Consider the following 15,859-nt stretch of genomic DNA (forward strand, 5'->3'; position numbering starts at 1 on the left):
AACGCTCACTGTTCATCTAGAGGCAGCATCGATCGGCTTCAGTTAGCAGCAGTAGCGAAGGAATCGCTCGATGGGGTTCAGTTAACAGCCATCGATCGATCGCTCGAGTTCAGTAACGCGTAGCCTGCAGTGCAATCACTCGGGTTCAGTTAGAGCCCAACGCCTCGCTCGGGTTCAGTTAGATCCCAACGCCTCGCACCCACGAGCGTGCGTGTACGAGAGAAATGTGCATCGCTCGGCACCGACCACCCACCGTAACCGGGAACACCCCGATATTTTCCTCGCCCTCGCTTCTACCACGGTTTTTCTGTCATGGACGGCCGAAAGAATGTCATGCAGCTGCGTCTCCGGCCCGTCCAGGACGAAAAGCCCATTTTATGTCATGATTTTTTGTCATAGAAGTAGGACCCCACCACATCTATGATGATACCGGGTTTTGTCACAATTATCGTCATAGAAGTGTCATAAGTATGACAGAAAAAATTTCGTTCGGCCCAAAATGTCATGGATGTGTCTTTTTTTGTAGTGAAGTGATGGAATGATCAAGTGATGAAGTGATGGAATGATCAAGTGATGAAATGATGGAATGATCAACTGTGACTGTACCTGGATTTTGAACAATTTCATCTCCTTCCATTCCCTCTCCTGTATCTCCTTCCATTTCTTCTCATACATGTCCTTCCATTTCATTTTCTGCATCTTCATCCATTTCATCCACATCTTCTGCAGGTGGAGTGAAGTTGAGATCTGGGAGATCCATTTTCTCCTGGAGATATGAATATGTAAGATGAAGTAGAAGTAGAAGTAGAAGATATTAAAATTCAGCAAAGTGCTTTCAAAAGCACTCAAGTGACAAGAACAATAACAACAAGTGGTTTTTGTTTGCTTGTTTTATGTCTATGTTGATGAGATGTTGAGATTTTCTGTCTATGGTTTTTTGGCTTAAAAATTGAGTAAAGTGTACCTAACTGAATTAACCACTGCTCTACACTACTACTTGCTGCATCACAGCTCACACTACAATGCCATGAGATACTCCAGGATAATAATCCAGTTAGTTTCTTCTACTGTTGATCTTGCTTTGTCAACTTTCTGCTGATTTGTCAATCTTGCTTTTGTTTTCACAGGTGGACAGATGGACAATGGTTAATTCAGGTTCATCCAGTTTTGTTCCTTTCTGGTAAGTTTTGGTTGCAGTAGTCTTGTTAACATAATGAAGTAGTCTTGTTAATTGAAACTTGTTAACTGAAAATGTTCAGTACTCCTACATCTTGAAGCAGTAGTATAAGATGCATCATTAAGCAGCAGACGTAAATAGGCTACTTCTCTTGTTTTCTCATCAAACTACTGTTGTTCATCATGGAGTATTGTTCATACTACTGTTGTTCATCAAACTATTGTGTGTTTCCTCATCAAACTACTGTTCATACTACTCCTGTTCAATCAAGATGTTTCCAAAATTATAGGAAATTCACATTTGTACTCCTTGAAATCTGTGAAGATTGATTGATTGAAGAGTACTTTGAAATCTGTGATCTGTTGAAGATTCATTACAAAGTAGAGTAATTACACACAGTACTCTGAAATCTCATTAAGCCTTTCTTTGATTGAAATCCTGAAATCTTATTAAGCCTTTCTTTGATTGATTGATTGATTGATTGTGCAGGAAATTCAACTGTGCTAGCTCCTGATTATACTCTGCAAATGATTGTAGCTCCTGATTATACTCTGCTCCTTCATCTTCAGACGTGCATTGAGATCCAAATTTTCCTAACATTGAGACAAAATTACTGTAGACGTATATCATTTTGTCTCTGTGTGATCAATAATTTTCCTAACATGTCTCAGATCGAATGCTCAACATGCTGTGTGACACAATACATGTCACACAAAGACATGTTAATTCAGAATACTCCAAGCAATTATGTGTGCATTCAGAATCATTCATCCATAGTATCATTTTGTGTGCATTCAGAATGATTATACTCTGTATTCTGTATAATCATTTTGTCTCTCTGCTCATCCAGCAGAAATCCAAGAAATTCTGATCAAAATTACTGTGCGTATGCAGGAGCAGAAAGGAGCAGAGCAGCGGCTGACCTTGAGCTCTCGATCGGAGTGGAGGGAGGCGGTCGGCGAGGGATCTGCGGCCAGCAGGGGAGGATCCGGAGCTGCGGCGGAGCAGGCAGCCGGTGGGGAATGGCGGCCGGCGAGGGTGCTCCGGACCGCGGCAAGGGAGCTTCCGGTCGTGGCAGGGAAGGGCGACCAAAGAAGGGATCGGGCTCTCGATTGGAGCGGCGCAGGCAGCCGGCGGGGAAGGATGCCGGAGATGTGGACGGCGGAGGAGCCTGGCGAAGGGGAGGAGCGACGGAGGAAGACGACGGAGTCCTGGCGGGGGAAAGGAGCGACGGAGGAAGACAACGACCCGAACGATTTCAAATCGGGGGCAGTTTTGTAATTTCACTAGTTTTCACCTGGTCGGAAAAGACCCCCTAGCGACAATTATTTCGGAGCGGAGGGAGTACTAGTTATTTTGTTTTTTTAGCCTGTGTGTCTACTGGGTTTTTTAGCCCATGCCCTCCTATAGATCCAATCATCTCTCTCCACGTCACTGTTTACGTAAAACACGTAACAGACCGTACGTAAGTCTAGCATTGCCCTTTCTCTTTCGATAATCCTATACCTACGTAGTGCCTACGAAGGCCTACGTAATTTTCCATACAACTAAACCTATCGCCCCCTGATTCTAACGGGGGTGGGCCCGTGCCCTTCTATAGATCCAATAATCTCTCTCCACGTCACTGTTTACGTAAAACACGTAACAGACCGTGCGTAAGTCTAGCATTGCCCTTTCTCTTTCGATAATCCTACACTTACGTAGTGCCTACGAAGGTGTACGTAATTTTCCATACAACTAACGCCCACACGTATGGTGGGAGCCAAACCCGCCCACACGCCCTATAACACACAGATTGCGCCACGTCATGCGTGAATCTTTTTAAATTTTCAGTTTTTAAAATGTTTAATCTTAAATGAAAGATTCGATTGAAGATCCGTTTTCACCATTAAACCCCTCGCGACGAGATCTTCGAAACTATATCTCATATCAATATATTTCGGCGATTTTTTTGGTTAAAAGTTGCCATGTCTATTGCATATGAATTGTCATGATGTTTACACTGAAGTTGCCATGATATGTTTCAGTTATTTTCTTCTATATTTAAAAGTAAATTTTGATATATTATAAAACGGGAAATTAAGAAACTAGACTTGCCATGAACCATAAACTAAAACTGCCATGATACATGCACTTAAAATTGTCATGATTCATACAAAAAATAATTTTCATGGTCAAAGTACTGAAATTGCCATCATCAAAAAATAAAATTGCCATGATAACAAACTAAAATTGTCACATGGCAACTTTAGTTTAAGCACTATGGCAACTACAGTGTAAACGACAGGTCAACTTTTGAGAAAAAAGAAATTCATTGAAACATATCAACATGGGATCTAGTTTTGAAGATCTCGCCGAGACAAATTTAATGATGAAAATGGATTTTTAATTCGATTTTTTAATTAGGAGATAAAATACTTTTAAGCAAAAACCAGAAAGATTCCTGCTGATGTCATTTGTTCATACGTGACAAAATGCACGTGTGGGCGTTTGCACATCGCCCACACGCCTCCATCACCACTCATTTTGCCACGTATGAACAGATGACATTAGCAGAAATCTTTTTGGTTTTCGGTTTAATAATGTTTTATCTCTTAATTAAAAAAGTGAATTAAAAATTCGTTTTCACCATTAAATCCGTCTCGACGAGATCTTCAAAACTAGACCCCATGTTGATATGTTTCGACGAAATGTTTTTTTTGCCCAAAAGTTGCCATGATGTTTATGCTGTAGTTGTCATAGTGCTTAAACTAAAATTGTCATGTGGCAATTTTAGTTTGTAGATCATAGCAATTTTAGTTTTTCGATGATGGCAATTCCAGTACTTTGACCATGAAAATATTTTTTTGTATGAACCATGGCAATTTTAAGTGCAAGTATCATGGCAATTTTTATTTATGGTGCATGGCAAGTCTAGTTTCTTAATTTCTCATTTTATAATATGTCAAAATTTACTTTTAAATGTAGAAGAAAATACATATCATGACAACTTCAGTGTAAACATCATGGCAATTCATGTGCAATGGTCACGTGGGACGGCATGTTCCCTTTTCCATAGCTAGTATTTTGTTTCTGTTTTTGTCATTCCTTTTTTCTTTTCCCTTTAACTATCTATTCCGTATATGCAAAAAGAAAAAAGAAAAGAGATAAAAAAATCAACGCAAGCCAGCCCAACTCAGTCAAGCCCATCACAGATCCACAAACAAACCCAACAAGCAAACATCACAAAATCATCTTTAAAAAAAGCAAACATCACAAAAACCAGCGACCAGAAATAGCGATCAAACCGGACGATCGTACATGAATGACTGAGACATAGCTAAGTCTCCAAGTCTCAGTCGACTAAACGACTAAGACTAGACAGATCCTATTTTTATTGGATAAAGTCAGCTGCCTTTCCCTAAAAAAAACATGAGGCGCTAATCCCCTACAAAAACATGAGACCACAATGCAAATGTACAGAAGAAGTAACTGAGCTGTTACATGTCATAAAATCTCTCATCTTTGTCCTACAACTGTCGGTATAGAAGCCGGGTTACATCAAAAGGAGCCGGCGCATCTCGGCGTTAAAACTCCGCCGTCGATCACCAATTTACATGGAGCGATCCATATGAATATCCTACAGCTAAGTAAGCTGCCACAATGATGCGATCTGCTAAAAAGAACACAAACAACCAAAGAATGGCTATCCGTATCGATTCACCGTGTCCTTGGTCAAAAAATTACCATGGAGGAATGAACGATGCGGTTTCTGCTGACAGGTGACAGATGAAGGAGCGATCTTCAAGAGGACCATTGGTCGGGGATGGCAATGAAGTACCTCGACATGGCCTTTCTGAACCTCTTCTTATACTGGACTGGCGATATGACAGTTGGGGTCTCATTCTTGGGGCCACCTAGGATGCCTGAGGCCTTCACCCACGTCTCCAGCTGCTTGTCCCAGGTGTACTGTCGCAGGAAGTCGATGATGCCAATCACAAGCTCATTATTCTCCTCGTCAATGCCCACCAGAAGCGAGTAGTCCATGACATCCAACGACTGCAAAAGTGAATTGAATTAATTAAGCGCAGATGTTTCTCTAAAATCATCAGGATGACGCAAAGTGAAATCAAATAAGTACTTATGTTTTAGGTTTGCAACAAGTAATACGTAAATAAGGCCTGGTAGAAGATAATGAATACGAGCCATCTTTGTGGAGAAAAACACAAGCTATTCTGACTTCATGAGGAAGACCAGGAACTAGGGCTGTTCAATTTTCATGGGGTCTCAAAATTATATGTTAGGCTCAGCTGTGCGGTTCTATGAACACAATCCAGTAAAAACGGTGCATTGAAAAGATGCTTCTTCTTGCTCCTTCTTTTGTGTCATGTAAATGATGGTTTTCATATCAGTGAAACAAAGTGTGATCAGCAGTACTTTATTTGTGAAATTAAGGTGAACAAGACTAGAGGGGTGCTGCTGGTAAAATGTTCCTTTTGGCATCATAAAGGTTCCTATAATTTGGTTGTATGAAACAAAGTAAGTTGAGAGAGTTGCATACCGCAAGAATTGATGTATCATTCCAGACAGCTCTTTCCAATGTTCGCTTCGCCTTACGGCCCAAAAATATAGGCTTTGTATGTAATTCCTCGATGAGATTAGAGTCCAAAAGTACTTTATTGTGGCTAGATGTATCTGAATTATAGCGTGAACGCACGGAACCCTTTAGATCATACACCCTCGATATTGTTTTCTGGAAGAAAATGTTCTCCATAACCATAAGATCCATCTTAACCTCACGCCCTCCTTTCAAGCCCTTGATATTAACCTGGATGGGAGCAACACAATAAATTAATAAAAGATTGAACAAAAAAGTGTGCTGCCGGATCAAATGTGCAAACATAGAAAGTGGCGAACCTGATAAATTCCTAATATTTTGGCCAGACATGTTGGGCTTCCAGAAGTCAATGATTGAGTCAAGTGCCTGAAGTATTGAGGAGCAAACCCAACAAAAGAGTCTAGCTCCGTCTTGGTGACTTGTTTAATAATGAATCTCTCATCCATTGTCTTTGCAAAGTAAACATTGCTTTTTCCACCATCAGCACTCCATCTTTTACAGCGACTGAGAGAACGTATGTAATCAACATCACTTGGACAGCACTTCTTTCTAAGTGAAGCAAACTGCCTTGCAAAATAACAAGTCACTGAAAACTTTGTATTATCTGCACAAAATGCTTCATTGTCAAACGAATACTTAAAGTGGGCTCCTTCTTGTGAAGGCAAAGCTTTCTCAAGTCCGCTATTGCTGACCGCGGAGCAATTTGACATATGTTGAAAGCTGGATTTTGAATCCAGTTTATGCGTAACATGCTCAACATATTCTTGTGACGTCATGGCATATGATACGATACTGGTTGGCTCATCATCATAGACAGCAACAACAAGGGCACCTTCAGAACCAATATGAGGCAGCAGCAGCCGTGCCCCATCACTCACCATATGAGAAGCAGACTTGAGATATGTAGGTGCGCGAGTAAGAATAACATTTAAGTTTCCCCTTGATCTAGGAGATATTTGAGAAAAAGCCCTACGCATGTTTGTCATCGGATCCTTTACAAGGCTTGTCAAATCTCTGAAGGAATCAACTGATCTCATTTTCAAGGACAAATGTAATGAAGCAGGCAACAATCCAGTTTGTTCCCGTTCATGCAATCTGAATATAGAATCAAATGAATGGACTCGAACTGGGGAGATTGCCTTCTTGTAATTTGGATTGCCCAACAAACTAAAAGACCCCTTTCCATCAGCTTTGATCAAATCTTGTGGAAGACTGCAGTGTGCTTCAGTAGATCCACTCCATAACATATCTATTTTATCAGATAAAATAGATGCAAGAGAGGGTAACCTCTCAACTGGTACCGTCTCGATAGAATTCATGGAAAGGCGCCGTCCATTTTCAGACACACTGAATTGGCTAAAGACCACGTCAAGATCTCCTGCGCCACTCACACCATCCACCTGCCCAATCGGCAAATTTGTCTCAACCAAGATATTCCCGTTATCCATTGAGGCCTCTCTGGATAGTAGAGATCTCCTTGGACTTCCAGAGGAGCACCTTCTGTATGTGGCAGGTCCTTCATGTGTTTCTCCATGCTGTGTAACAGTGGTCAGTAGCTCAGATTTATCTTCCTTCATGCTGGTGGCTTGGAGATTTTCTGGATTGGAAGAATCAGTTCTGGCAATATGGCCATTTGCTTTAAGCGAATCAATGTTACACAACCTGCAGTCCCAAACGTATGCATCTAGGAGCAGACCACGTCTCACACGGTTGAGTTCCAAAGTATCAATAGTTGATTTCATGGAATGAACACTCCCCTTTATAACTGGTAGAAGCAAACCCTGCAAAACAAAACAAAACGAGGATAAGAAAAACAATGGAAAACATACGCACACAAAAGACGCTAAAGACTCAGACAATAAACAAAGAAAAAAAATAGAAGGCGGACCTCGTATTCATTTCTTTCCCTGTTAAGCAAATCCTTCATCTCTATAATCTGCCTCCGTATACCTGTTTTTACTGGCTCATCCAAGGTGGTGATACTCCTCTCAATACTATTAAGGAAACCATATACCTCCATATGTAAGGATTCCATTTCATCAAATACCTACATAAGAAAATTATTGCAAATAACCAAAGTTGAGAATGAAGGGCACAGAAATGAATCACTGAACTGTTTAACATAGAACATTAAACAGCGTACCATGACTGTTTCTCCTTTCACCCAGTCTTGCATGCCGTGGCAACTGAAATTCAGCACCGAGGGTGGGAGGTTAACTGATCGAGTAACCATGGGACTATAATGGAAGGCTGCTACCATATTTCCATACCTGCAATGTTTTGTAAGCAGATTCAATTTCACGATAGGATTGGATACAGAGAGCTGAAACATATGAATGAGCTACAGACCCATAGAAACGAAGGCAGTCCCGTTGTAGAGAATGCCCACAGCTCGCAATTCGGTTGGCAGTTGCATGATTAGAAAAGCTGAGCTCTAGAAACTTCCCAAAGGATAGACCCCAAGCAGAATCAGACATGACCACTCTATGTGTAGCAGGCGGCAATCCATCTTCAAATTTGCACTTCATACATCTGTGCCACATCCATATCCTTCCATCGTGTTCACCTGGCAGCTTTTGGGATAAGAGACGCCTAACACTTATTGTTAGGCTGCCGTTCTGGTGCATGTAGCATCTGGCATGTGATTCTGAAGGCTCCTTGCATGACGGACAGCAATATGCCTGAAAAGAAATGCAACAACACATTGCTATTTTGAAAAAATTGATAAGGAATATTTGAGAAAACAGAATACAATGCATAGGCACATATCAGATGTACCTGGTCAAATAAGTTTTCGCGAAGGTATCTCCCAAGTGGCTTATCAAAGCTACCATAAAACTTGATGCGGAAGAGGTGGGAACGCTCACATGCTATGTTTTTGGGGATACAGGTGCTTGAGAGGGAAACTAAGATGCTCTGATGATTGTCAGTACCAGGTAAGTAGCTACATGAAAGCCTGTTCTGGTTATCTAGGCCTCCTGCTTGGAAGTCATCTGGTGGTAGACCACTCCCACTGTTTTCCAAAAGAGATAAATCCACGGGTATCTTTGCCAAGACAGCTTTTTGGCAGGCATTAACGGCATTCAGAGAATTGGCATGATTAACAGGAGATTCAGATTCGGTACACTCAGGTGCACTTCCAAGGCTTTCCCCATCCAATCGTAATGAAGGCGGTGATGCAGAAATACCATCAAACATTTGCGTGATAGCAGCAGTATGTGGCCATTTAGTAGCAGCTCTGAGACTATCAGTAGTATCACGATCAGCAGACTTAGCAGAAATGTGATCTGTATTGGTCCATGCTTCTTGTGCACCCATTGCAGTTACTGAAATAACTCGTGGAATTGTTGCGCCCTCATCAGCAAGGAATGATGTCTCGAGGGACAGATGATAAGCAGCAAAAACTGCAAGTTGCATTGCATGCTTAATCTTCTTCAGTTCTTCTCGACAATTTCCTCTTAGTAGGACCTAAATAAAAGCATTGCACGTTTAGCTTGCAGAATGGTTCTGGAATAATATATGAGTAAGCAATTCAAGAACAGTTCCAAAGTATATAAGATCAACAGCTGAGCACATCATATGATAGGAGAAGTGTAAATAAATGCCAACAAACCATTTTATTATTCCAATCAAGTATCTTCACAAAGGGATAATTACCGTGCAACCCAGGCGCTTCAGACAGCCTTCAAAAAACATCAGTGTTTTTGTTGTTGGTCTCTTCTCTGCATGTCCTGATGCAAATGATTCCAGAACCTTTTCCACCTTGAACATGTCACATTGCCCTAGCCTTGCTGAAGCAATGTTATCAATTGACGAGGCAATCTGACCGCCTGTGCATTTTGATATTCTCTCCAAAAGTGTCCTCTTTACATTCAGAACTAATGAGATATCTTTCGCTAAGAGCTCCTGGGCATAAGATGAGACACTCTTCTCAACTATCAGCACATTAGGTTTCCTAGACTCAATCTTTCCAACAACAGTTCGTAGATATTCCTTCTCCTACAGATAGAACATTTGTCAGCAAGACTGCAAACAACTAAACATCATACTTAAATTTCAAAAACATGCACAGACACAAACCTGTTCGAGTATAGTTCCAATTGATGCTAACTTATTAGAAGCTTTCTGGTACTCGAGTGCACCTCCTAAAATGAGCAATTTGGCATTACTGTACTCAGAGACCATGCGTTTGTGTTTTACATTCTTGGAGCAAACAATTCCTCTTATAAAATTGCTGCAATCAACGGGTTATCAATCAGTTCCAAATTATGATCAGTAGAAGCATGCAATGCGTAGAAACAACGGAAGCGAGCACATACCTATCAGTTGGGTTCCCAGATGCTATGCACTTGATCTTCACATAATCACTAGGATCCATGCTGCCGCCTTTCTTGGTGTCAGGTTTCACAAAGTAAGCGGCTTGCCATGCTAACGAGGACACAATATCGAGCCAGATTTTGGAATCCTTCTCACTGGCCAACCCAACACCTTCCGCCTTCAGTAACTGTGCAACTAGAGCTTGAAAATGCCTAAATAGATCCTTCTGAACACTCTCTTGGTGGGACCCACAATTAATATTACTAACACCAGTTGCTCTATTAGTTTTAGCACTGAAACAACTTGGGGCAAAAATGTTGTTGGAGTCCCCAATTTCATCATCATCGTCATCGAATCCAAATAACCTCGATTCAGCATCATCAATCTCATCTTCAGGCGGTGGTGGGCACCAAATATTTCCACCAAAGTCGAAGATACAGGACGGCACATGGCTTGCTTTGCTGTTCTCGGCGATGCTAACACCAGCTAGATCATGAGCATCATCTGAGTCGATTGCTGCAATTGCACCATCATTCTGCCTCGCCGCACAAGTAGGACTCTCTGTGGGGCTTGGGGTCATCGATCTGTATGTTGAGTTACTAACACTAACACTAGAATCTGTATCTGAAAAGTCATTTAAGAAGTAAGTCCCTGGGGATAAAAACTGGACCCTGGGTTCATGAGCCTCCTCGTCATCCGCTTGCCTGCATCAAAAAATTATTCAGAACTCGTCAACAGTGGCCAGAGCTAGACAACCTACCTCTACTCAAGCCATCAGCGTCCATCAACCACTACTTCCAAAGAAAGAGGGGCGATTACTTAAAGCCATTCTAAGTCAATTGACCAGACATTTTGCACTTATTAGAAGGCAACGGAAGTAAATAATAACTGATTTACTAGTTCACCTCCATATCATTAGGAGTACTACTATAGTTTAGTGTTAGGAACCAATTAATTTTGCACTACAGATAGAGACAGAGATTTCCGTTACCTAATATCGCGGTCTGGAGGAGGGGAGCGCGGCGCCACGTCGCCTTTGCTCCTGGATCTCGCCTCGGGCGCCCGCAGCGGCGTCATGGGCGGCTCAGCAGGCGACGCCGGGCTGTTTGGCCGCCCGGGCGGGCCGCCGGCATGGCCCACCGATCGGCGGCGTCGCGTCTCTATGCGCGCGAGTGCGTCCCCATCGGTGCCGCCCTTGTGCATGTGGCGCTGCGGGTGGTCGGCGACGAGGGATCTGGTCTTCTCCGCTGCGCCCATCGCCGCGAAATCCAGCACACCCATCCCTACCAGGCCACCACGCTACGTTCAAACCAACCGACTAAAAAAACTGCCAAAAAAAATGGAGCAGGAAACAACGGGGCGCGCCGAACCTACGCGACGCGGACGCGCGGAAGATTCCTTCCTCCCAAAGCCACCGTCCACCTCCCCACCAACGCGCGCGGAACTAACTGGTGTGCCCAGGCCCTGGGGGGCGGGGGCGGGGGCGGTCGGAGATGGAGCGGGGCTCCGGCGAGGAGGCGATGGAGCGGGGCTCCGGCGAGGAGGAGATGGAGCGGGGCTCCGGCGAGGAGGCGGTGGGGCGGGGATTCAGCAGCCAATGCGGGAGAGGCGGGCGGCGGCCAGAGGATCGGGGCCGGAGAAGCGCGGCTTGGTTGCAGATTTGGGAGGTTTGGAGGGGTGGGAACGCGTGCGTTGGCGAGAGCTTGGAGGAGAGAGCAGGGGAAGGCTGGCGGGCGGCGGCGGCGAAGCGGTGGTGCTTATTATACGGATATGGAGATTGGGAGGGAGATTTGAGAGTGAATACTAGGAAAGTGACGCCGTAAAATGGGGACGCTAACGGCGAGGGGAGGCTGCGTGCGCTGTCGAAACCCCGTTTCCTTCCTCCTTTCGGTCTCGCCTTGTGTACGGTGGATATCTATATAGGAGTACCTATAAAGGATGGATGATTATTAATCCAAGGAAATATGGAATGGATGTGGATGTAATCTTATCTGTAGCACTTAATGATATCCATCTTTTATCTCTTCTCTTTTGGTGATTATTAACAGCCCCGGTTGTGAAAATTAATAACAGCCCGTGAACGTGCGGAACCAGGTCGTATGAGTTACGACTCGCTTCGCACCGCACGACTGTCCACGCAACGCGCGTGTTCTACACACGTGTAAATGGACGGTACTTAAAATGAAATGAAATGAAAAAATATATGTTTGCAGTTGTTGATAATGGGCCATTATCAATGGCATATAATGCCAGGTTTTAAGTATACTTATTTCACTAAGTTCAATTTTGAAGGAGAAAGCTTGGGAAAGATCAATGAAAATCTATCATAAAGATATGCCTTACAATTGATGACAATTATGAAAAAGTAACATAATTCTTGTAAAAAGGGATGTGGAGAGTAAATGATGATTGTTGACGGTAAGGAAAATACGTTAAAGATAAACATAACCTTATCTAGTTAATTTACCTGATTGGAAAAAACCTAAGTTCGGTTATATGAAGCTGAATGTGGACGCGGGTTTTGATTTTGATTCACTTGTGGGGACCGTGGGGGCTGTTACCCGAGACCACAATGGGAAGTCCATTGCCGCAGCAAATGAAAAGATGAAGATTTGCTATGATTCATTTACAGCAGAAGTCGTGGCAGTGAGATTTGGCTTGAATCTTGCACGTACTATGGGATGTAGCAAAATTGAGATCAATTCGAATAGCATGAAAGTTGTTGAAGCTCTGAATGATGGTAGTTCATCATCGGTGGCCAGTGCTATTTTTTATGACTGTTTTTTTATGTCTCTTGATTTCAATCATGTAACCTATGCTCATTGCAATAGGGAAAGTAATCAAGTAGCTCATGAACTGGCTAGGATAGCTAGATTTTCACCTCCTTCTGTTTGGATGGATTCAACACCGGATGAGGTGATTTCCATGCTTGTAAACGATGCAACTTTGATAGCGAGTGAATAAAGAGGTGATTTTGGTAAAAAAAACTGTAATTGTAAAAGCTTACATGATGTAAGGAAAGTGAATTGGATGGAATTTTTGTATCTATGTCTTAATAATGGGACATTATTAATGGCAGATTATGCATATTTTGATGTAAGAGTACTTTATTTGCTTATATATTTGTTATCAATGCACTTGATGCACATGCTTGACTTTAGATACTTGAGGAAGTATATATAATATAAGAATACTTCAATATTACAAGATAACATTAAATACTCAATCTATATGGGCACAATCCTTGAGATGCTACTTTGACCGTTGTTTAAAATTTATATACTTGTTATAAGATATTTAAATTCAAGAGAAAAAATATGGGTAGTCTGATGATGGTACAGTGTTTGCCTAGCATGTTAATTATTTGTCAAAGCTAGACAAGATTTGGTTGTAGTTTAATGTGAAAGCGTGCATTTTATAATGTAGATAGTAACACTATGTGTTGAGGTTTAAGAATAAACTTTCAACTAGGGGGTATTCTTAGTAGTGTGGTTAGTAAGCTTGGCGTGTACGACGACCTTATGTCGATGATCGTCGTACACTTGACAAAGTGACACGGAGATGTTCTTAAATTAGGTTCAACTGCCTCGAGGGAGCACGTCCTATGTCCTATGGGAGGGTCGTTGAGAGTAGTGCCCGGGGCATGGGACACTACAAGTGCTTCCTCCTCACGGGTTGCCACTGCACAGGATCTCACCCGGTTTGCTCATACTGTTGCTTCTTTTCATCATCAATAAGAAGGATAAAACATGCTCTTTCGTGGGTTCAATAACTTGTTCAAGATTTGCAAGTCCAACCAGGCACGTCACATCAAGGATGCAAACTGGAGCAAGAAGTTGCGCTGAGAGTAGAATGCAACGAAAGCCTGAACTCTAGAGAGCCTAGCCACCTGGACGTGAGGATGTTGACAATGTTGTCACGGACTACTCCAACGCCTACCTTGGCTATATCCCAAAGGATGAGGATGAGGATGCTGCCAGTGCCCCTCCTCGAGCTTAGGTCCTCCTGGTAGCATCACCTGTTTCCCTTTTTGGGGTCTCGATGCCAAAAGGGGAGAAGAACTCTATTAGCATTCGTGTGCTTGGATATTGCAAGCCCTCGTGTTAGCTTTCGTTCTTCTATGGGCTTGTAATAACTTTTATGTGTCGTTCCGTACTTTGGTAATTTGTTGCAAGCTACTCTATTTGCTTTTGTGTGAAACTATATGTTGGTTTTATGAGCTTTCCTTGGTTATATTATTGTGCTTGTCATTGCATTAGCATAGTCTTGCACGTATATCTTGCTCTCACAATACCTCTAGTTTGTGACCCATGGCACCATTGTTATTATGTTTTATTTTAGCACAAACTAGCTTGTGCAACATGCTCACCTCACTCTTTTTTTATCTTGTTGCATTTGGTTATTAATTTAGGGGGAGCCTTCTTCATTGTGTGATTTGGTTTCCTAGCATATTTTTATACATGCACACATCAAATGGGAGCTTCCTAGATTAATAGTGTTGCATGGCAATATAGTTTATCTTTCACCATAATTATTCTCATGTGCTAATTTTATTGTCATCAATTCATGAAAAGGGGGGTATCGAAAGTGAATTGTCACTCCTTTATGATTTTGGTGTTGATTACAACACGATTGGCGAAAACTAATGTTGGTTGTCAAGTTTATGTCAGGTCATTTGTTTATTTCATTGGTCTATGAACGTCTGTGATACCCTATATTAAAAAAGAGAAAAAGACGGTGTTTTGGGGTGGCTCAAAGAGTTTTTTGGTTTTTTTAGTCGTAGGATAAACCATACCATTAAGAGTGGTTGTGAAGGTTAGGGATTTGAGGAACTCAAATAAATTCCATACACAATGTCTCCCCACTTATTTCTTCTTCTCGAAAGGTATTGTTTTCAAGAAGCATTGTGACCCGATGCAGTTGTTTGGGTGCCCGGAGGCACCACAGAGTGCCCACCCCTTATGGACTGTCCAGGTGCCCGAAGGCACCACAGAGCCCCCGCCCCTTTTGGACTGTCCAGTTGCCCGGAGTCCTCGGAGCCCCTAGGTTCCGGAGATGTGGGGAACTCTTGGGATGGTCCGGGGTGCCCGAAGATGCGGGCAACTCTTGGGACGGTCTGGGTGTCCGGCATTCTGGCCCCCGGGGTGCCAGGAGCCCCCTGGTGTCCGTCTTATGTGCGGTCTGGGTGCCCGGACATACCTCAGGATCCCTGTGTGGTTCGGGTACCTGGACCCCTTTGCTCCGGGTGCTCAGATATGTCGGCTAGGCAACAATCACTATGCCTCTTAGGGGTATTTATACCCCCTTCTTCCACCTTAATAACCTAATCTTCCTCAAGATTTTCCCCGCCATTGCCAAACCCTAAAAGCTCAAGAACTCCATCCCCGTGCACCAAACTCTCTGATACTCTAGGGATTGAAGGAGATTCACCCGATCAACATTCCTACCAAACCGATTTGTGTTCCCCCGACTCATTCATCTTCATCAACTTGTTACTCTTGAATATTTGTGCACCCTAGATGGTAGAAGTCACCTTGGAGACATATTGCATTGCGGCAAGGCTTCGTGGTGGTGTTGGGAGCCTCCAATTAAGTTGTGGAGATAGCCCCAACCTTATTTGTAAAGGTTCCGGTTGCTGCCTTCAAGGACATCGCTAGTGGATTCACGACACCTTGCATTATGCGAGGGCATGAGCATAATAGGGTGAGCCATTGTGGAGTTTGGGGAGCCTCGTGCCTCCACACCCCTCCAACGGAGATGTACCTCCC

The 15,859-nt window shown here is 42.9% G+C and overlaps 1 protein-coding gene across 4 annotated transcripts; it reads right to left on the reverse strand.

The window, feature by feature from the left end:
* Positions 1–4,632: 4,632 nt before the first annotated feature.
* Positions 4,633–11,886, reverse strand: LOC123121479 (putative 1-phosphatidylinositol-3-phosphate 5-kinase FAB1C). 4 transcript variants are annotated; one of them, XM_044541477.1, is made up of 12 exons: positions 11,466–11,886; positions 11,083–11,390; positions 10,094–10,795; positions 9,855–10,008; positions 9,432–9,773; positions 8,553–9,242; positions 8,124–8,455; positions 7,918–8,044; positions 7,663–7,821; positions 6,074–7,555; positions 5,718–5,984; positions 4,633–5,215 (listed from the first exon to the last, which is right to left on the reverse strand). In XM_044541477.1, the coding sequence occupies exons 2-12, from the start codon at positions 11,370–11,372 to the stop codon at positions 4,961–4,963; spliced, it is 4,800 nt and encodes a 1,599-aa protein (XP_044397412.1). In that variant the 5' UTR covers positions 11,373–11,390; positions 11,466–11,886; the 3' UTR covers positions 4,633–4,960. The 4 variants fall into 4 exon arrangements, with proteins under 4 accessions (XP_044397412.1, XP_044397411.1, XP_044397410.1 ...); XM_044541476.1 differs by having other exon boundaries at positions 11,462–11,886; XM_044541475.1 differs by having other exon boundaries at positions 11,083–11,374; positions 11,466–11,885.
* Between the last annotated feature and the right edge of the window lie 3,973 nt (positions 11,887–15,859).

The sequence above is a fragment of the Triticum aestivum genome, chromosome 5D (genome assembly GCF_018294505.1).
Source record: "Triticum aestivum cultivar Chinese Spring chromosome 5D, IWGSC CS RefSeq v2.1, whole genome shotgun sequence".
In the NCBI taxonomy this organism is placed as follows: Eukaryota; Viridiplantae; Streptophyta; class Magnoliopsida; order Poales; family Poaceae; genus Triticum; species Triticum aestivum.

Bases quoted from the DNA above. Each gene is read 5' to 3' on its own strand.
- LOC123121479 (XM_044541477.1), bottom strand. From the start codon at position 11,372: ATGGGTGTGCTGGATTTCGCGGCGATGGGCGCAGCGGAGAAGACCAGA. The intron at 10,009-10,093 runs GTATGTGCTCGC...CGTTGATTGCAG, and splicing joins TCTGGGAACCCAACTGATAG to CAATTTTATAAGAGGAATTG. The intron at 5,216-5,717 runs GTATGCAACTCT...TCACTTTTGCAG, and splicing joins ATGATACATCAATTCTTGCG to TCGTTGGATGTCATGGACTA.